Source organism: Varanus komodoensis, unplaced genomic scaffold, assembly GCF_004798865.1.
Source record: "Varanus komodoensis strain SLA01 unplaced genomic scaffold, ASM479886v1 scaffold2, whole genome shotgun sequence".
NCBI classification, from domain to species: Eukaryota; Metazoa; Chordata; class Lepidosauria; order Squamata; family Varanidae; genus Varanus; species Varanus komodoensis.
The window spans coordinates 49,544,477-49,558,568 of NW_025335568.1; the positions used below are offsets into that span (position 1 = coordinate 49,544,477).

General features: G+C 38.0%; 1 protein-coding gene across 1 annotated transcript in view; it reads right to left on the reverse strand.

Moving 5' to 3' along the window:
* Nucleotides 1–14,092, reverse strand: part of UMAD1 (UBAP1-MVB12-associated (UMA) domain containing 1) — a 52,448-nt gene that overhangs the window by 16,944 nt on the left and 21,412 nt on the right. Inside the window, exon 3 of the mRNA XM_044429043.1 lies at nt 10,568–10,647. Coding sequence (XP_044284978.1) covers nt 10,568–10,647 — 80 coding nt within the window. The remainder of the gene's footprint in view (nt 1–10,567; nt 10,648–14,092) is intronic.

The window sequence follows — 14,092 nt, forward strand, 5'->3', positions numbered from 1 at the left end:
ATTGCACTTGGACATCACACTCAGAAATTGGCTAAGCTAGACACCATGTCTCAGACAGCTGTAAGTCTGCACACATGAAAGGCCCCTCTTTTAATTACACTCTTAATTAAACACATTTCCGCTTTCTCATAAAGTCATTTTATAAAAGGTTAAGTTAGTGTTGGCCACTCCCAAGTGCTGCCTGGCCATTGCTGGAGCAGCTGTCACTTGCGGCAGCGTGGGGCTATGCGGGGAGAAAAAAAACAAAACGAAAGAAACCAGGTTGTCAGTTAAAGCAAGGAGGGTAAAACAAGATGCATTCTGCTGCGCAGGACCACAGACCACCAGCTGATGGGCTTATGAGGGAAGAAGGGGGAGAGCACACCGTGTCACCATGCATTGTTCTGAAACTCACATCTCCAGCACTTACCTGGTGCAAAGAGGTGGTAATTGTGAGTGAAAGGAAGGGTGGGAAAGAAGAACATAAAAATGTGATAAATGAAGAAGAGGAGCCCTGCTGGATGAGACCAAGATCTAAGGGAAAGGAGAAGCAGCAATCCAGCACACATATGGTCGAACAGTATTAAGAGTTAAGGTTCAAGGGGAGCCTAGAGATATTTGCCATTTTTCCACTTTCTTGGGGATCCTGCACCCCTAACCTCTGTGCATGTGGAAAGCCAACACTATATGGAAATGTTTAAGTGTTTTATATGCAAAGAAAGGTAAAATATATGTGTATACTAAGAGAATATTTGGCTTACTCATGCTAAATACAGCCTGTATGTATATGATCCAACTTACATACAAATCTAACTTAAAGATATTTTCAGGAATGGAACTTGTTTGTAACCTGGGAACTGTCTGTAGCTTGCCATGAATTACTTTCTTAAAGAGCAGAATTCCAATGTAACTAATAAATATGTTTTAAATGCCAGCTGTGGTCATGATGTAAACTGTTTCTTCAAGTCATCAATCTCCTAAGCATTTTCACAACTATTTCCTGATACGCTATATAAATATTACGAACTTAGAAGTAATAAATAGCAATTCAGTATGAGTGACTTCTTGTTTTGAAAATGAACTAGCATTACAAGACCAGGAACAGTTAAGTAAAGTGAGAATGTCATTGGAAAGATTTAATTTGAATTCACAGGAATCATAAAGTACAGTCAGCAAAATACTCAAAAATATCTCCAAGGAATAAACAAGGTGTTCCTATGCAAGATGCCAGAGTAAAGCATAAAATTCTGCACTGTAATTTGTGTATCTGCAGGAGCTTTCCTTGATTTTCTTAAACCAGGCACAAAGGTTGGAAATTGCCTTAGAAACTGGAGTCTAAATACATTAGCATTCTTCAAAACAATCCATTAATTAGCTCAGGGTAGCAGCAGTTACTCTGGAAGGTTACTGCTTTTGGCTGCTCTTCTATAGTTCATATATTTCAACTAGGTTACAAGGAAGCTTTTAGGAACATGAATTTAGATGAATTACTGTGAGGATCCACAAAATGTGTCTCAAAGTCAACTCAAAAGAAAGTGGATCTAGCAACTCTGAGCAACATTCATTGTATGATTTTAAATTGCTTTACTTATCTTCTCAGTAGGCTCACAGGAAGATTTTCTGCATTTTTTTCAAAAGGTATTTGGTACATTATGAAGAAGGCAATACTGACTGATTGAAGGAATAGGTTGATTGTTTGATTCTATAATCAGAAAGATGGCAACTGATAAATACAGCAAATTAGCCACTAACACTGGTCATGCGGCCATACTGAGCAGCAGACCCAATAGTTGAGTCATGCTCCAAATAACTCTTCATAACCTTGGAAGTAACAATGCTCTGGAGCTGGACACAGTACATAACATAACTGGAGGTGCAAGCTCCGCTTCAGCAGTGGTTTGTGAACATAAGCTTAAGAACTGCAGCAAAGAACAGCCAACTCACTGCTGGCATGACTTTTGCTCCCAAACTGAATGCCAACACTATTTAGGAACTGGAAAAATCAAATCAAAGCTGAGGTCATCACTCTGTTACCAAATATTTATAAGGGCTGTTGCTAAAATGGAAAGACAATCTGATGATAGAAAGGCATGATGAAAATTGCATGCTCAGTAATTCCTTTGTATTAGCTTAATTATTATGAGAAATGGCGGAGTGTAAGGCATTAGGGATTGACTAAATAAGAGCAACCTTTTCTGTACTCTCTGTTTTTTTAATCTTGCCTTCATCTGGTACTAAAATTCTTTGAGGGTCCACCCAATCCTGTGAGCCATTCTGCCCAACTGTTAAAGGAGGCATAAGAGGGTTCACCACACTGACCTCAAGCCAATTTCACTCCCTTTCTCCCTCAAATTCTACTCAATTTTCTTGATCAACTGGAAATGTGACATTCTAAACAGCTCAACATGCAGGCTGCACATAAATATACAAACTGTATATCTTTTGTAATTCTGTGCCACAACGCATAAAAAGAGAGTCTTGATAACTGAGCACATATTTCAATGCCTTAAGAATCTTAGTTTTCATTAATGTAAGGAAAGTTTGCAAAACCTTATGGCTGCAAAGTTATTCTTGAAAGTGTATTGGCAATTCCTGAAGCCAGAAAAGGAATTCAGCAGGATTTCTATTAGGCAGGGGGTAGGGCTTTTTTGCAGTCATATGCAAATTTGTTTAAATGGCATGAATTAGTTTTTCTTGGCAAAGAGTTTTGGCTACCATTAGTGCATTTTTATGCTTTCAACAAAACTCAGCAAATATCCAGCACAATCTGATCTCAAGGTTTTGCTCTTTGCATCAAACTGAATATATAAGGTTGCTCTGATACATACATACTAAGGCATAGCCTCTGGTTTCCCCAATAGTTCTACAGTCTGCTCCATAGTTTGCCCTAGCCACCCAGAGATGTGGAGCTGCTAGGAAACACGAGATAAAGCGCACATAGAAGTCAAGAAAATAAAGCATTTGATAAGTTGTAGGTAAAGATCAAAAAGTACTCTCAAAAAGTAAACTTTAATATTAACTACAAGGCTAACTTCATGACTCTATACTGGAGGGCAAAGAAAAGGCAGTAAATGGATTGCTTAGTTAACACTTCATTTCTTTGCTAGCATAATGCTAGATGAAGTTTGATGAACTAGCCAATGTAACGTTGGCCTCAACACTGGAGAAAAATGAATAGTTTTTCAGAGACATCTGAAACTTCTCATCAGGCACTTATTCAATACAACAGTTTATATTTGGCCTACATTCTGAAGTTTGCTAGCATAAAAAAAATGGCCAGTATGTTTACCTTACTGGGAACTGGTAGATCTATGCTGATGACAGTCAATTAAAAATGCAAAACAAAACTAGAGCACATATGAAAATAGGGAATACCATTTCAAAGGCTGTCTCAGAGATGGGGTTAATCTGTTAATTGAAACAGCCTCATAACAGGATACAGAAGCAATAACCAGAACAAAGAGCTATTATGAACCAAGGTTCCAAAGGTCCAGCCAGCAATCACCTCAGTCTAAGATGGAAGAACTCTATTTAGGCTGCCTAACGAAAGGTTTAAATAAACTGACTGGCAAAGTTAGCATTACCATTAAGAAGAAGGAGTCAGCCTGTACAAGACAATAAATTTTATAGTGCTACTGAAAGGTGACAAACTTTATTTAGCAATAAACAGAAGGATACCACTTGGATTTTCTCCCTTGTGTCCCAAAGTATCTTGGGATGTTTCTGCTGCATTTGTGAGTAAAGTGGCTATCCTAACAAAAGCAACCAAATGTTTATCCATGACGTGAATAAGAACAGAACCCAGCCTGGAATAACTCCAAGAAATATTATATCCTAACAGGACACACAAAAGAGAATATTAAACACAAGTCAGATAAATGGCAACATGATTTCTCCAGCTGCACAAATGATACAATTCATATATTAGTAAAACATTAATAAGTAGTATTACACCTTTTTGATCAATTTGACAATTGATTATAGCCAAGGCATGAGGGAATGGCATATAAAAGTTTTAAATAAATAAACAATAAATGAATTAACCAAATTGTTAATCCTTAGTAAACTGAAAATATTAATCTTGACAGGTCCTTTAAAGAAGCCCATCTGAATGAAGCAGAAAACAGGAGTAGTATTCAGTTTCACAATCTGGGGATTAAGTTGCCCTGCAGAATTTTTATTTTTTGGCCTTTAGAAGAGTATGGCACTCAATAAATGCAGGAGAAGAGTGAAGCAAGACAGAGAGGAAGTTAAGTTGCAGGACAAATATGTAAATTTGCAATTAGATCTACAGAAACTCTATTTGGATGAATTCTTTTTATAACTGACAGGAAGCAGTGATACCTTTGACATCGGTTAAAGAAAAACACATCTGGCCATCAGCACACAATGTGATGTCAAGTAAGCAACCGTGAGCTACGTTTACAAGGTGACAGTAGAAAAATATAAACCACAGGAGTTATTTCTACAACTCCTTCTTTGTTTCAGTCTGTCCCCAGGGGCTCCCAAGCACAGACATTTGGTAAGCTCTGTAAATTCTTGGTCATAACCACAATGTTGATCCGATCATATTTTATTCATTTTCACAGGTATTACGTGCAATATAATTTGTTGCTTCTAGACAAAACCCACATTCTCCTAAGTTCCTTACAGAAGCAATCCTATGGTGCCTGGGGGCAGTGTCCCAGGGACCACAGAATATGACAGATTGCCTCTCCTGAGGCTATAGACAGTGCAACAGGCTCAGGAAAGGGAATATGAGGTCAGCCAATCCCTAGTCCCTTGCACCTGCCACAAAAAGTAGTGCAGCGGTAGTGCTCCTCCAAGGTCATAACAGTAATGTTGGAAGAGCTCAGAGAGAAGGCAAGGGTGCACAGCAGTGGGTAGAAAGGACAAGGAGAAGCTAGAATCTGAAGGTTCTTAAAAACGTCACCATTGCCCATCCTGCCGCAAACTCAGTAGCTCAGCTAGTTGAGATGAGAAGCTTATCTAGTGAAAACTGTACAGAAAAGGAGAAACAATAGACAATTTCTCCTCTGTTCTCCTTCTGCCAGCAGGACACAGGTTGGACGGTGGGGGTCAATCTTAGGAATACACTCAACCAATCGAGGAGTAAAATGACAGCTATGGATTAATTCTCTGGTCTTGCAACTCAGTATTTCTAATTCAAATACAGCTGTTTGTGTTCTGTGCTTATTAGGTTTGAAAAATATATTGTGAAATATGATTCTGGTGATCAAAACAGTTCAGACATTTAGGCCAGGGCTGGGATAGTCAAAATCAAAAGACAAGGAAATTGTAATGCCATGAAGCTAGGGCATGGGTGGACAACAGTAGCACAAATAGGAGCAGACAAATGCATCAGGCCTCACAATTAGAAAGCAGTGTTCAGAAAAGCATTAGCACAAATGTTAATAAAGATTTCCATAGTATTTTTCTGTGGGCAATGAGATGGTTAATCTGGATTTCATTAATGGTACCATAGAAATTAAGTTAGTAATAAATAAATAGATACAAGTAATTGAAGAATTGTTTTCTTGTTTGACCATATACCATGTTTGACCATGTGAAACCAAGTTAGGCTATAATCCAGCAAGTTGACTGAAGACACCACCAAGCCTGATGGCGGAGTGACGCTTTGGACCTGAGCTTCCTAGTCCTAACTTTATACAGCCTTGGCTTCTCTCTCCCTTAGCATAGTACATTTGTCATCTTACAATAATCATATTAGTAATTAATCATTAAAAGCCTACATTCTCATAATTTAAGAACAAATACCAGCATTAGGAGAACCTGTGAATTTCTTACCACTCAACTCTCTTCTCTAAAGATTAATTTAGAGAAACACCAATGTTACTGAAATAAACTATGAAGGGTGGAATTAATATTTTCTTGTCTCAAGAATCTTTACTAAGTGGTATAATTCTTTAAAATGCCAATGCTATTAAATTAGAATAATGGATCTGAAAGGCAAAGGCCATAACAATCTCTAATAAGCCACACAATTCTGCCAGTTTGCTAACTGTACAAATATATGGTTTCTTGTTTAACCTCTTTGCTTCTCTTCTCTAACCTTTTATTCCAGCAAACAGCTCTGAGTTGCTCATTACTAAAAAGGAAACTTTGTTCCTTGGTTATTGTAAATTCCAACTTGGAAGACCTTGTCCACTGTCACTCCTTTTAAATGATCAATATAATGACAGACAACTTTAAGGAAAATTACACCAAGTCTTCTCATAACACCAAGGCTTCCCTGACTATGAGCAGTAGAACAGAGATAATATCTAAGATAGAATTCAAAAGCTATTCTCAAACACTCTGAAAATGAAGGGAACACCTAGAGAACATTTCCCAGGAATACTTCATATATTTAACATAATGCCATTATGTAGGGCAGGTTTCTGCACATTAAGCAAACATTGATATATTTGTTAAAGGACAAAGTTGGAAGAATTTGGGTGCATATCCTTGTATTATGGCTTGCAAATAAATTCTTGACAAGTAAAACTTTGAAATATGACTCAGTAGAAGTTATGCTTTCTTGTTTATTCATAACCACACATGCATTTTTGCCTTCATTTTAATGTATTGCTTACAACACAGACATTTATCAGCTTTACAGTTTGTTCTTTGCAATTCATTGGCATGAAAATAAAGATTTTACATCAATCAATGTCCATAAACTTTCTAGAAAGTTATCTATTTCTTTTGTTCCAAGCCTATTCAATGTTTCATGCTGCTACTTTATTATTTGTGGCTGACTACCTAAAAATAAAGTGCCCATTGCATTTTTCATTACCATGTCTTTAATGGCCACAAGTGTTATGGACTAATATTCGTGGTAACATACATAGAAAAAAATGGCTGAGTAAAGTATGTGCATCCCGTGCTAAGAATAAAGACATCTATGCCAGCAAAGCTGAATTCTGTTCTTTATAGAGGTCTATTTTGCAACTTCCATACATACAGTAATCCATGAAAGTGCTTTTTTAAAGGTATCCTAATTAATGCTTTAATATATAGATCCTATGCCCCCTTAGATAGCATTTAGGAAGCCATACCATACTTCAGATTCCTAGATCAGAGGTCAAGGACAGAGCTCTAACCTTTCAGCTGGTGGATCTATGGTCTGATACCCCCTTGCCCTCAGAGCCAGTATGGAAAGAATTGTGCTGACTGCCCCTCCAAGGTCAGAAAAGCAACCTTGGAAAGTGTTTAAAGGGGGCATTCTGGTGGGACAAGGAGGAGTGGAGAAGTATCTTGACAGCACTCCAGTCCTCTTCCCTGCTCCTCCAAAGCACCACAGTTAGATGACTGAAAAAAGCTGTCTAGCTAATATGCAGAGCAGATGAAGCAGGAAGAGATTATTCTGAGAAGAGTACAATCTTCTCAGAAAGATTACAGGCACAAACAATCTTAACATATTATTTTGCATGCATATGCCCTTGTAGGAATAATTCCAAAGGCACCAGCACATGGAGCAAATGGCATGTTGAAACTGGTCTTCAGAGATGGTGGCTTCAGTGATCTATTAGTCCTCTATCACTCACTGTTGCCTGTAACTTGAAATTATTTGGGCATAAGCACATCAAATAAAATTTTAATTGGTGTCAGGCAGTGAAGTAGTGGCAATTATCTCTCCACTTGCCATTTAAAGAGGCATGGCAGTGAAAAACAGTAGTAGAAATATGGGCAACAGCAGTCTCTGGTGTGTTTTGAACAGATTCAGGCCTTGCTCCCAGATACACACACACAAGCATAACTACAGCTATCCCTAATTACCTGTAATTCACTTGAGGATTCTGTATGCCTTTTTTTAATCTAATCTCCTGGCAGTATTCTTTTGTATGCAGAATCATTCTTTCTCACTTCTAATGACAACAGGCTTCTGATTTTTTCCAACCAACAATGAACTATTTGTTCTTTTTAATTTTTCTGGTTTGTTTCAATTTAGAGAAATATAATATTGTGGGAGATTTGGTATTTTCCCAAGTGTCTAGATGCCAATCAAAAGTAATCTGTTTTTCTGGATCCCTCTTAATAATAAAAATGTTTCATAGGTTTCAAGCTGCCAATAACTACTAAGTTAATGTTATTATCTTTGGGTCACTATTTCCAATGCCGCTCCTTCCTCAGAAACATTCATTTGCATTTTCCCTGGTTACACTGATTTTCTCAAAGTTATCCTAGTACTGATAACTAGATGTAAAATAATAGCACTTTACTGCTTGTCAAACTTTATGTGAGCAATTGGTTTTTGGTAAAAACTAGTCAACATTTTGGCATATTACTGAAACGCTTGTACAGTGTAACTTATACACAATTGTTATACAGGGGTAGGCAACGTGGTGCCCTTCAGATATTTTGAACCACAAATAGTTGCCATGTTAGTTGCAACAGAAGGGCACTGTAGTCCAAAACTTCTGGAAATCCCCAATTACATATATCTTAGGGTAGCCTTCCCAACCTGGTGCCTTCCAGGCAATTTGGACTTTCATCAGACCATTTTGGACTCTAAGCTATAGTCCAAACACTTAGAAGTTACCAAGTTAGGGAAGAATACCTTTATTTTTGTATCTCAAAACATTTTAGTGGTCTTTGTATGTCAGAGACCAACAACTCAAAAACCTTTAATATGGCCCTACTTGACCAAGGGATCTCCTTTTCACATAACTCTCCTTACACAAGATACTGAATTTTTGTGAGTAGGATCTCAGAATTTGTATTTTTCCAATGCAGGTATTTATTTAAATAATGTATCTCTCATCCTTCAGTATTTTCATTTTGGGGGCAGCTCAGATTAAAATAAAATGAATACTTAATTTGAACAAATTAAAATAATTTGGTACACTCGAAACAGCAAAACATAAAGCACATAAGGATCAACTGGAATCACAGGCTTGTCAGGCCAAAATAAAGTTACAATCTAAAGTAGATGAAACTAAATCACATGGATAGGAACACTGTGCAACCACAACTGGTATCCACTGCACTGGAAGTATGAAAGAGGCAAGTCATTTTTAGACTGACAGAAGCTTGCCTCTTTGGCAAAGATCTGCAAACCAAAATAGAAAGTGCTCATGTACGTGGTTTATTTTTCTGAACTCATTAGCTATATAAACACACACTAAGAATCTGAAAAACTAATTCCTTTATATTGAACCAGATACATTAGAATGAACCATATTCATTACAATCAAATGTCTGCAGATAAATTATACCATAAAGATCTACAACCAACAGTCATGGCATGCTCTAATATCCAATAAGATGATTTATAGCTTTGGTCAATGGAACTGTTTTGACATCAGAGAAATTTACCAATCAGAATACCACTCAAATAAAGGTACAGTGTTTAAAACAAGTGATTGCCTTTCTGGCAATTGTTCATTGGCTTGCACAGAACAGGTTTAGCATTTATTCTTTACCAATTGCTTTGCAATGCTTACAATGGCTTTACATATTTGACATCTCCCAGAAGGTATTTCTGTTTTGGCCTGTCAATGATATGATTACATTTTATCCTTATCTGCACTAGTAATGGTGTTGCATTTTTAGACCATTGTAAAAGAATGCTGGCAAACTACAGTTCATAATATTCAAGTGGATATACACTTAACATGAGTCAATAGTTTCATAACATAATATGGGTTAGGCTAAAGTAAGTTATGTACCTCCACCCCCTTTCATTTATGAATCCCCCCCTACTAACTGGATCACTTCAATACAGCTATTGCTGGGCTGCCACACTATAGCCTAAGCTATAATTTGTGCCAGCTGTCTCTGTATTGAGTGCCCAGTCCCAGGCTCCCTTGTAGACAAACTGTCAAATCCTATTTTGAGTTAGTTACATATACCATGCCAACTACAAACAAGCAAGCATTGCCTCAGCCTACAGGGAGTTTCCTTAGACAGCCAAAAGACAGAAGGTTCAGGCAGACACTGCATAACACAGCCCCTTGTAAGCTCTGGGCAGTTTCCTAGGATACAGCTCCATGCAAGACAGTTCTCATTAAACTGATACTCTCTACTATGATCCATCCTTCTTAAGCTGAGGAGGCTACCTAGTCTTGCCCATGATGTAGATCTTTCCACAAAGTCACTTCCTTGACTGCAAGTTTCTTTGGGCACCATAGGACTCTGCACTGTCCTGTTTTCATCTGAAACCTAACTCTTGGGTCTCATATTCCCAGCCCTTCCTACTCTTCATCAGGAGTCTGCATTCCCACAGGTTCAGAGGGTTCAGCCTGGATGTTTTCCAAAGGATTAGATGACAGCTAGATTCCTCTTCTATCTTTGTAATCTCACTGGTCTCCTGCTTCCTGCCTCAGCAAAACCTTCCACCTACACATCCCCATCTGACTCAGAATTGATGTCCACGTGTGCTTGGAGCCTATCTGCAGGGTACTGGGCACAATCTCAACACATTGCTTGTTTTAAATGCTTCATCTTCTGCAAGAAGGTATATTACAATTTAAAGAAGAATTCAATTGATTACCTTATCTAAATACAAAAAAAAAACCCCAGCTCATATTTTATAACTTCAACAACTGCAATATTTTTCAGTGCTAAAGGAGGACTTTCTCACCTGTGAAGTCTGAACGCACTCAGGTCCAGTCACTGAAGTTTTATCTGTAGAGTTATTTATTTCTTCATTAATTATTTTATCTAAAAGATACAATATAAGAAACTTGTGTTAGTTGTTCCAGTCATGATTATAACACCCTTTACTATATTCAAACAGGTACAAAAAATTCCCATTTCCTCCCATCAATAAACAGTACATTTGTAGGCTTTGGGATATTCTGAAGAAGCATAACTCAAGAAAATGATGCATATCAGACCAGAAACTACTGGCCTCACATGTATACTGACAGTATCTATCTGGAAACAACTGACTAGGAAAAAATTCTTGGTGTTGTAAAGGATAGTTTGATAAAAACATTTCCTTGGTGCTACGAGAAAGGCAAATCTGAAAGCATCAGAAAAAGAATCAACAATAAAATTACCAATATCAGGATGCCTTTATACAAATCCATGGTGCAACTATACTTTGAATACAGCTCTGCTCACCACAGTTCAAAAAAAAAGTCTGTGTGTGCATGGGTGAAGACAGTGGAGCTGGAAAAGATGCAGAAAAGTACAACCAAAATGATTAAGGGGCAATTTCCTATAAGTGAAGATTACAACACTTGGGCTCTTTAGTTTAGTGAAAGATCAGTAAGGGAAACTCCACTGATGTGTATAAAATTAGGCATGGTATAATACTAGAAGCCAAGGTCATCTAAAGAAAACTAAATGGAGGGATATTCCAAACAGATATGTGATTTTTCTAATAGCGTATAGTGAAACTGTGGGATTTCCTACCACAAGATATACCAATGATCAGTGACTGAAAAGAGACTTTGAAAAGGGATCAGAGAAATGCATGGAGAATGCTGCTACTCCTGCTGACTTTGATGGTTATGTATTAATTCTAGTATCAGAGGCAATATGCCCCCAACAAACTAGTTGCTGGGGAATGCAAGAGGGAATACATCATTATGATCATGGTATATTCCAGGTGCCTCTGCAGCAAAATCTACAACCCATAATCTTTTATTCCCTCCACTATGTTACCATCCTTTTCTTCTGATTGGCCTACTGCACATTTGAAGCATGTTTGCCTCTGCTGGCTCCTGTTGGAAAGTTCTCCCATTCCTTTACCACCCTGTGCTTGCCTACACCTTCTAGCAGTAAAACTGGGCATCATGTCCATCCAACTGAACAGGACTGTTGCCAGCTTGTCACAGAATGGCATGGTGCATTGCTCCACCCTGAAGCATTTGTGATGAGTTGTAATTTCCTTAAACAACTTCTTTTGAGGGTACAAGAATAGCCCCATAGCAACATCTGTGCAGACAACCAGGGAATGGATTATTGTGTTCTACATGAATACCTCTCTAGGGGAATACCTAGTACTGTGGACTTTGAGAGATTAGCGTGTCTAGATCTGTCCGTTCCAGTACTGCACCCTAACAAAATGTTCATGCAGTGCTTCTCTCCCTCCAACTTAGCTAGAGCTCCAGATGCATCATCACAAGCTGACTACTGCAATGGTTGTGTATAGGAAATCCTTTTAAAAGAGTATTTGCAAGAACTCTCTAACTGCCTCCTCTGTGGGAGCAAATAACTGTACTAAGCAAACCTTGTGAAGTGTAACTGCTAAAGCATCTGATGAAATTGTTTTTGGGTCAGACACTAATAAGAAACATTATGGGGGAGGATAGATTAGGATTTCTGTGGTTAGGAGGCATCAGTGAGAACATTCCTTCAAAAGATGGTGATGCTAATATCAGCATTTACCTGTCGTACGAGTGTGATGCAATTTTACACACAACATCATCTTAAGGAAGTTCAGTGTGAAGTGTCTAACAACTGCACCAGTTATCTTTCCTCAATATTTTTCCTTGAGAAAAAATCCACTGGAGAACTCAGCAGGTGTGGGGGGCAGAGGAAGGGTAACAAGAGGTCACAGCTGAAGTTGGCAAGACAATGAGCTCCTTCAAGGTTACTGTGGAGATCACAAAGAGTTGGCTCACATTTGCAAGAAAAAAAGTACCTTGATAACAAATGGAGCAGTGGAAGACTCCAGGAGGTTGGGGAGGATGCTGCCAAGTAAGGAGGGAGGGTACAGGCTATTACAATGTAGTTATGTTGCTAGGACAACTTCAGGAACTGCACTTGCTCAGTAGGAGCAGAATGGGAGTGTTTTGGGTACTTTTTCCAAAAATTCCTGAGTGCTTTTCAACAACTATGAAAAAATTGTTCTCCCAAGTCTGGTTGACATGCCAACCCACTGTAGGTAAGTTAACAACTGGAACAAGTTATGAATTGTCAGGATGGGTTGTTTCCCCAGAATAAGACACCCTGTGGGAACTGGTCTTGGTTCAAATGACACAGCAACCTATCATGGCTAACCACCCATGATGGGTTCTTAAGCCATACAAACAGAGTCCATGTTTCCTTTCTACTGTGAAATCTTCTCTCTACTGTTTAGCTTGAGATCTTACTGTAAGGTCAAAAAAGATGTTATCCTTCATTATTATTAAATTCAGATACCCACAAAAATTCATAACATAGTTGACATTATTAACTGCAAAATCACATATCAACCAATTCATACTGTTTGAAAGCACAGAGTTGCATGCTTGCTCATGCTAACAGAGAGTCCATTTCTGTGGAAACATGTACACTGAAATCATGCATACTAAGTTCATCATTATGATGGTCTCCTCCGGAGTACACTAGTTAAGCACACATAATATGGTAAGATGCATTCCGGTTGAAGCATACTTGCTGCTTCAACTGGAATGGAGGGCCAATATACATTCTATCTTTAATTTTGACAAAGTCTGCTTTTGGCAAGATAAAAGCAAGACAGATGAACATCTGCAGTGGTCTCATGAAACAAGGTATTCTTAAAAACTGTGTGATAGTGAGCCTCCTGAAAGGGTAACAGAATCGTTTGTTTTCCTGACAAGTTCAGCATATTATAATACAGACTAAGCTACTGGACACTCCTGGAATTGTTTGGAAGTAGGGCAAAGCAGCTTAAATAAAGATGTAGGAGTCTTGATATATCAGCCCACCAGAGGGGGCCACAGGGAAGCAAAATCTTACTATGGTTTCATGAATTGCCTTATCACTGCCCCCTAAGCCAAAATGACATTCATAAGTAGGAAGGACATAAACTTCTATTATACTACTTGGAAGGGAATGCTATAGTGTTGTGCAATATCTTTAATTCCAACAAGCAACCAATTGGAATGTTCTTAACTAAGATATTTTCATAAATATTCTCCAGTTATACAGCTGAATGTTTATATTTAAATAGTACAGCTAGCAATATGTTAAACTTCAAGATTTGCATGACTGAGAGGTTTCAGAATACTGGTACTAATATGTTCAGATTTATTCCCCTCCCCTCAAGCAGTTGTATTGCTCTGTTTTTCAGCTGCATATGTTTGAAAGCATACTTTATATGGACTATAGAAAAACTTTATAAATAACAGTCAAATACTGCATTTGTGGATCATTTAAAAATTATCAAATACATCCATTTAGTATGCAC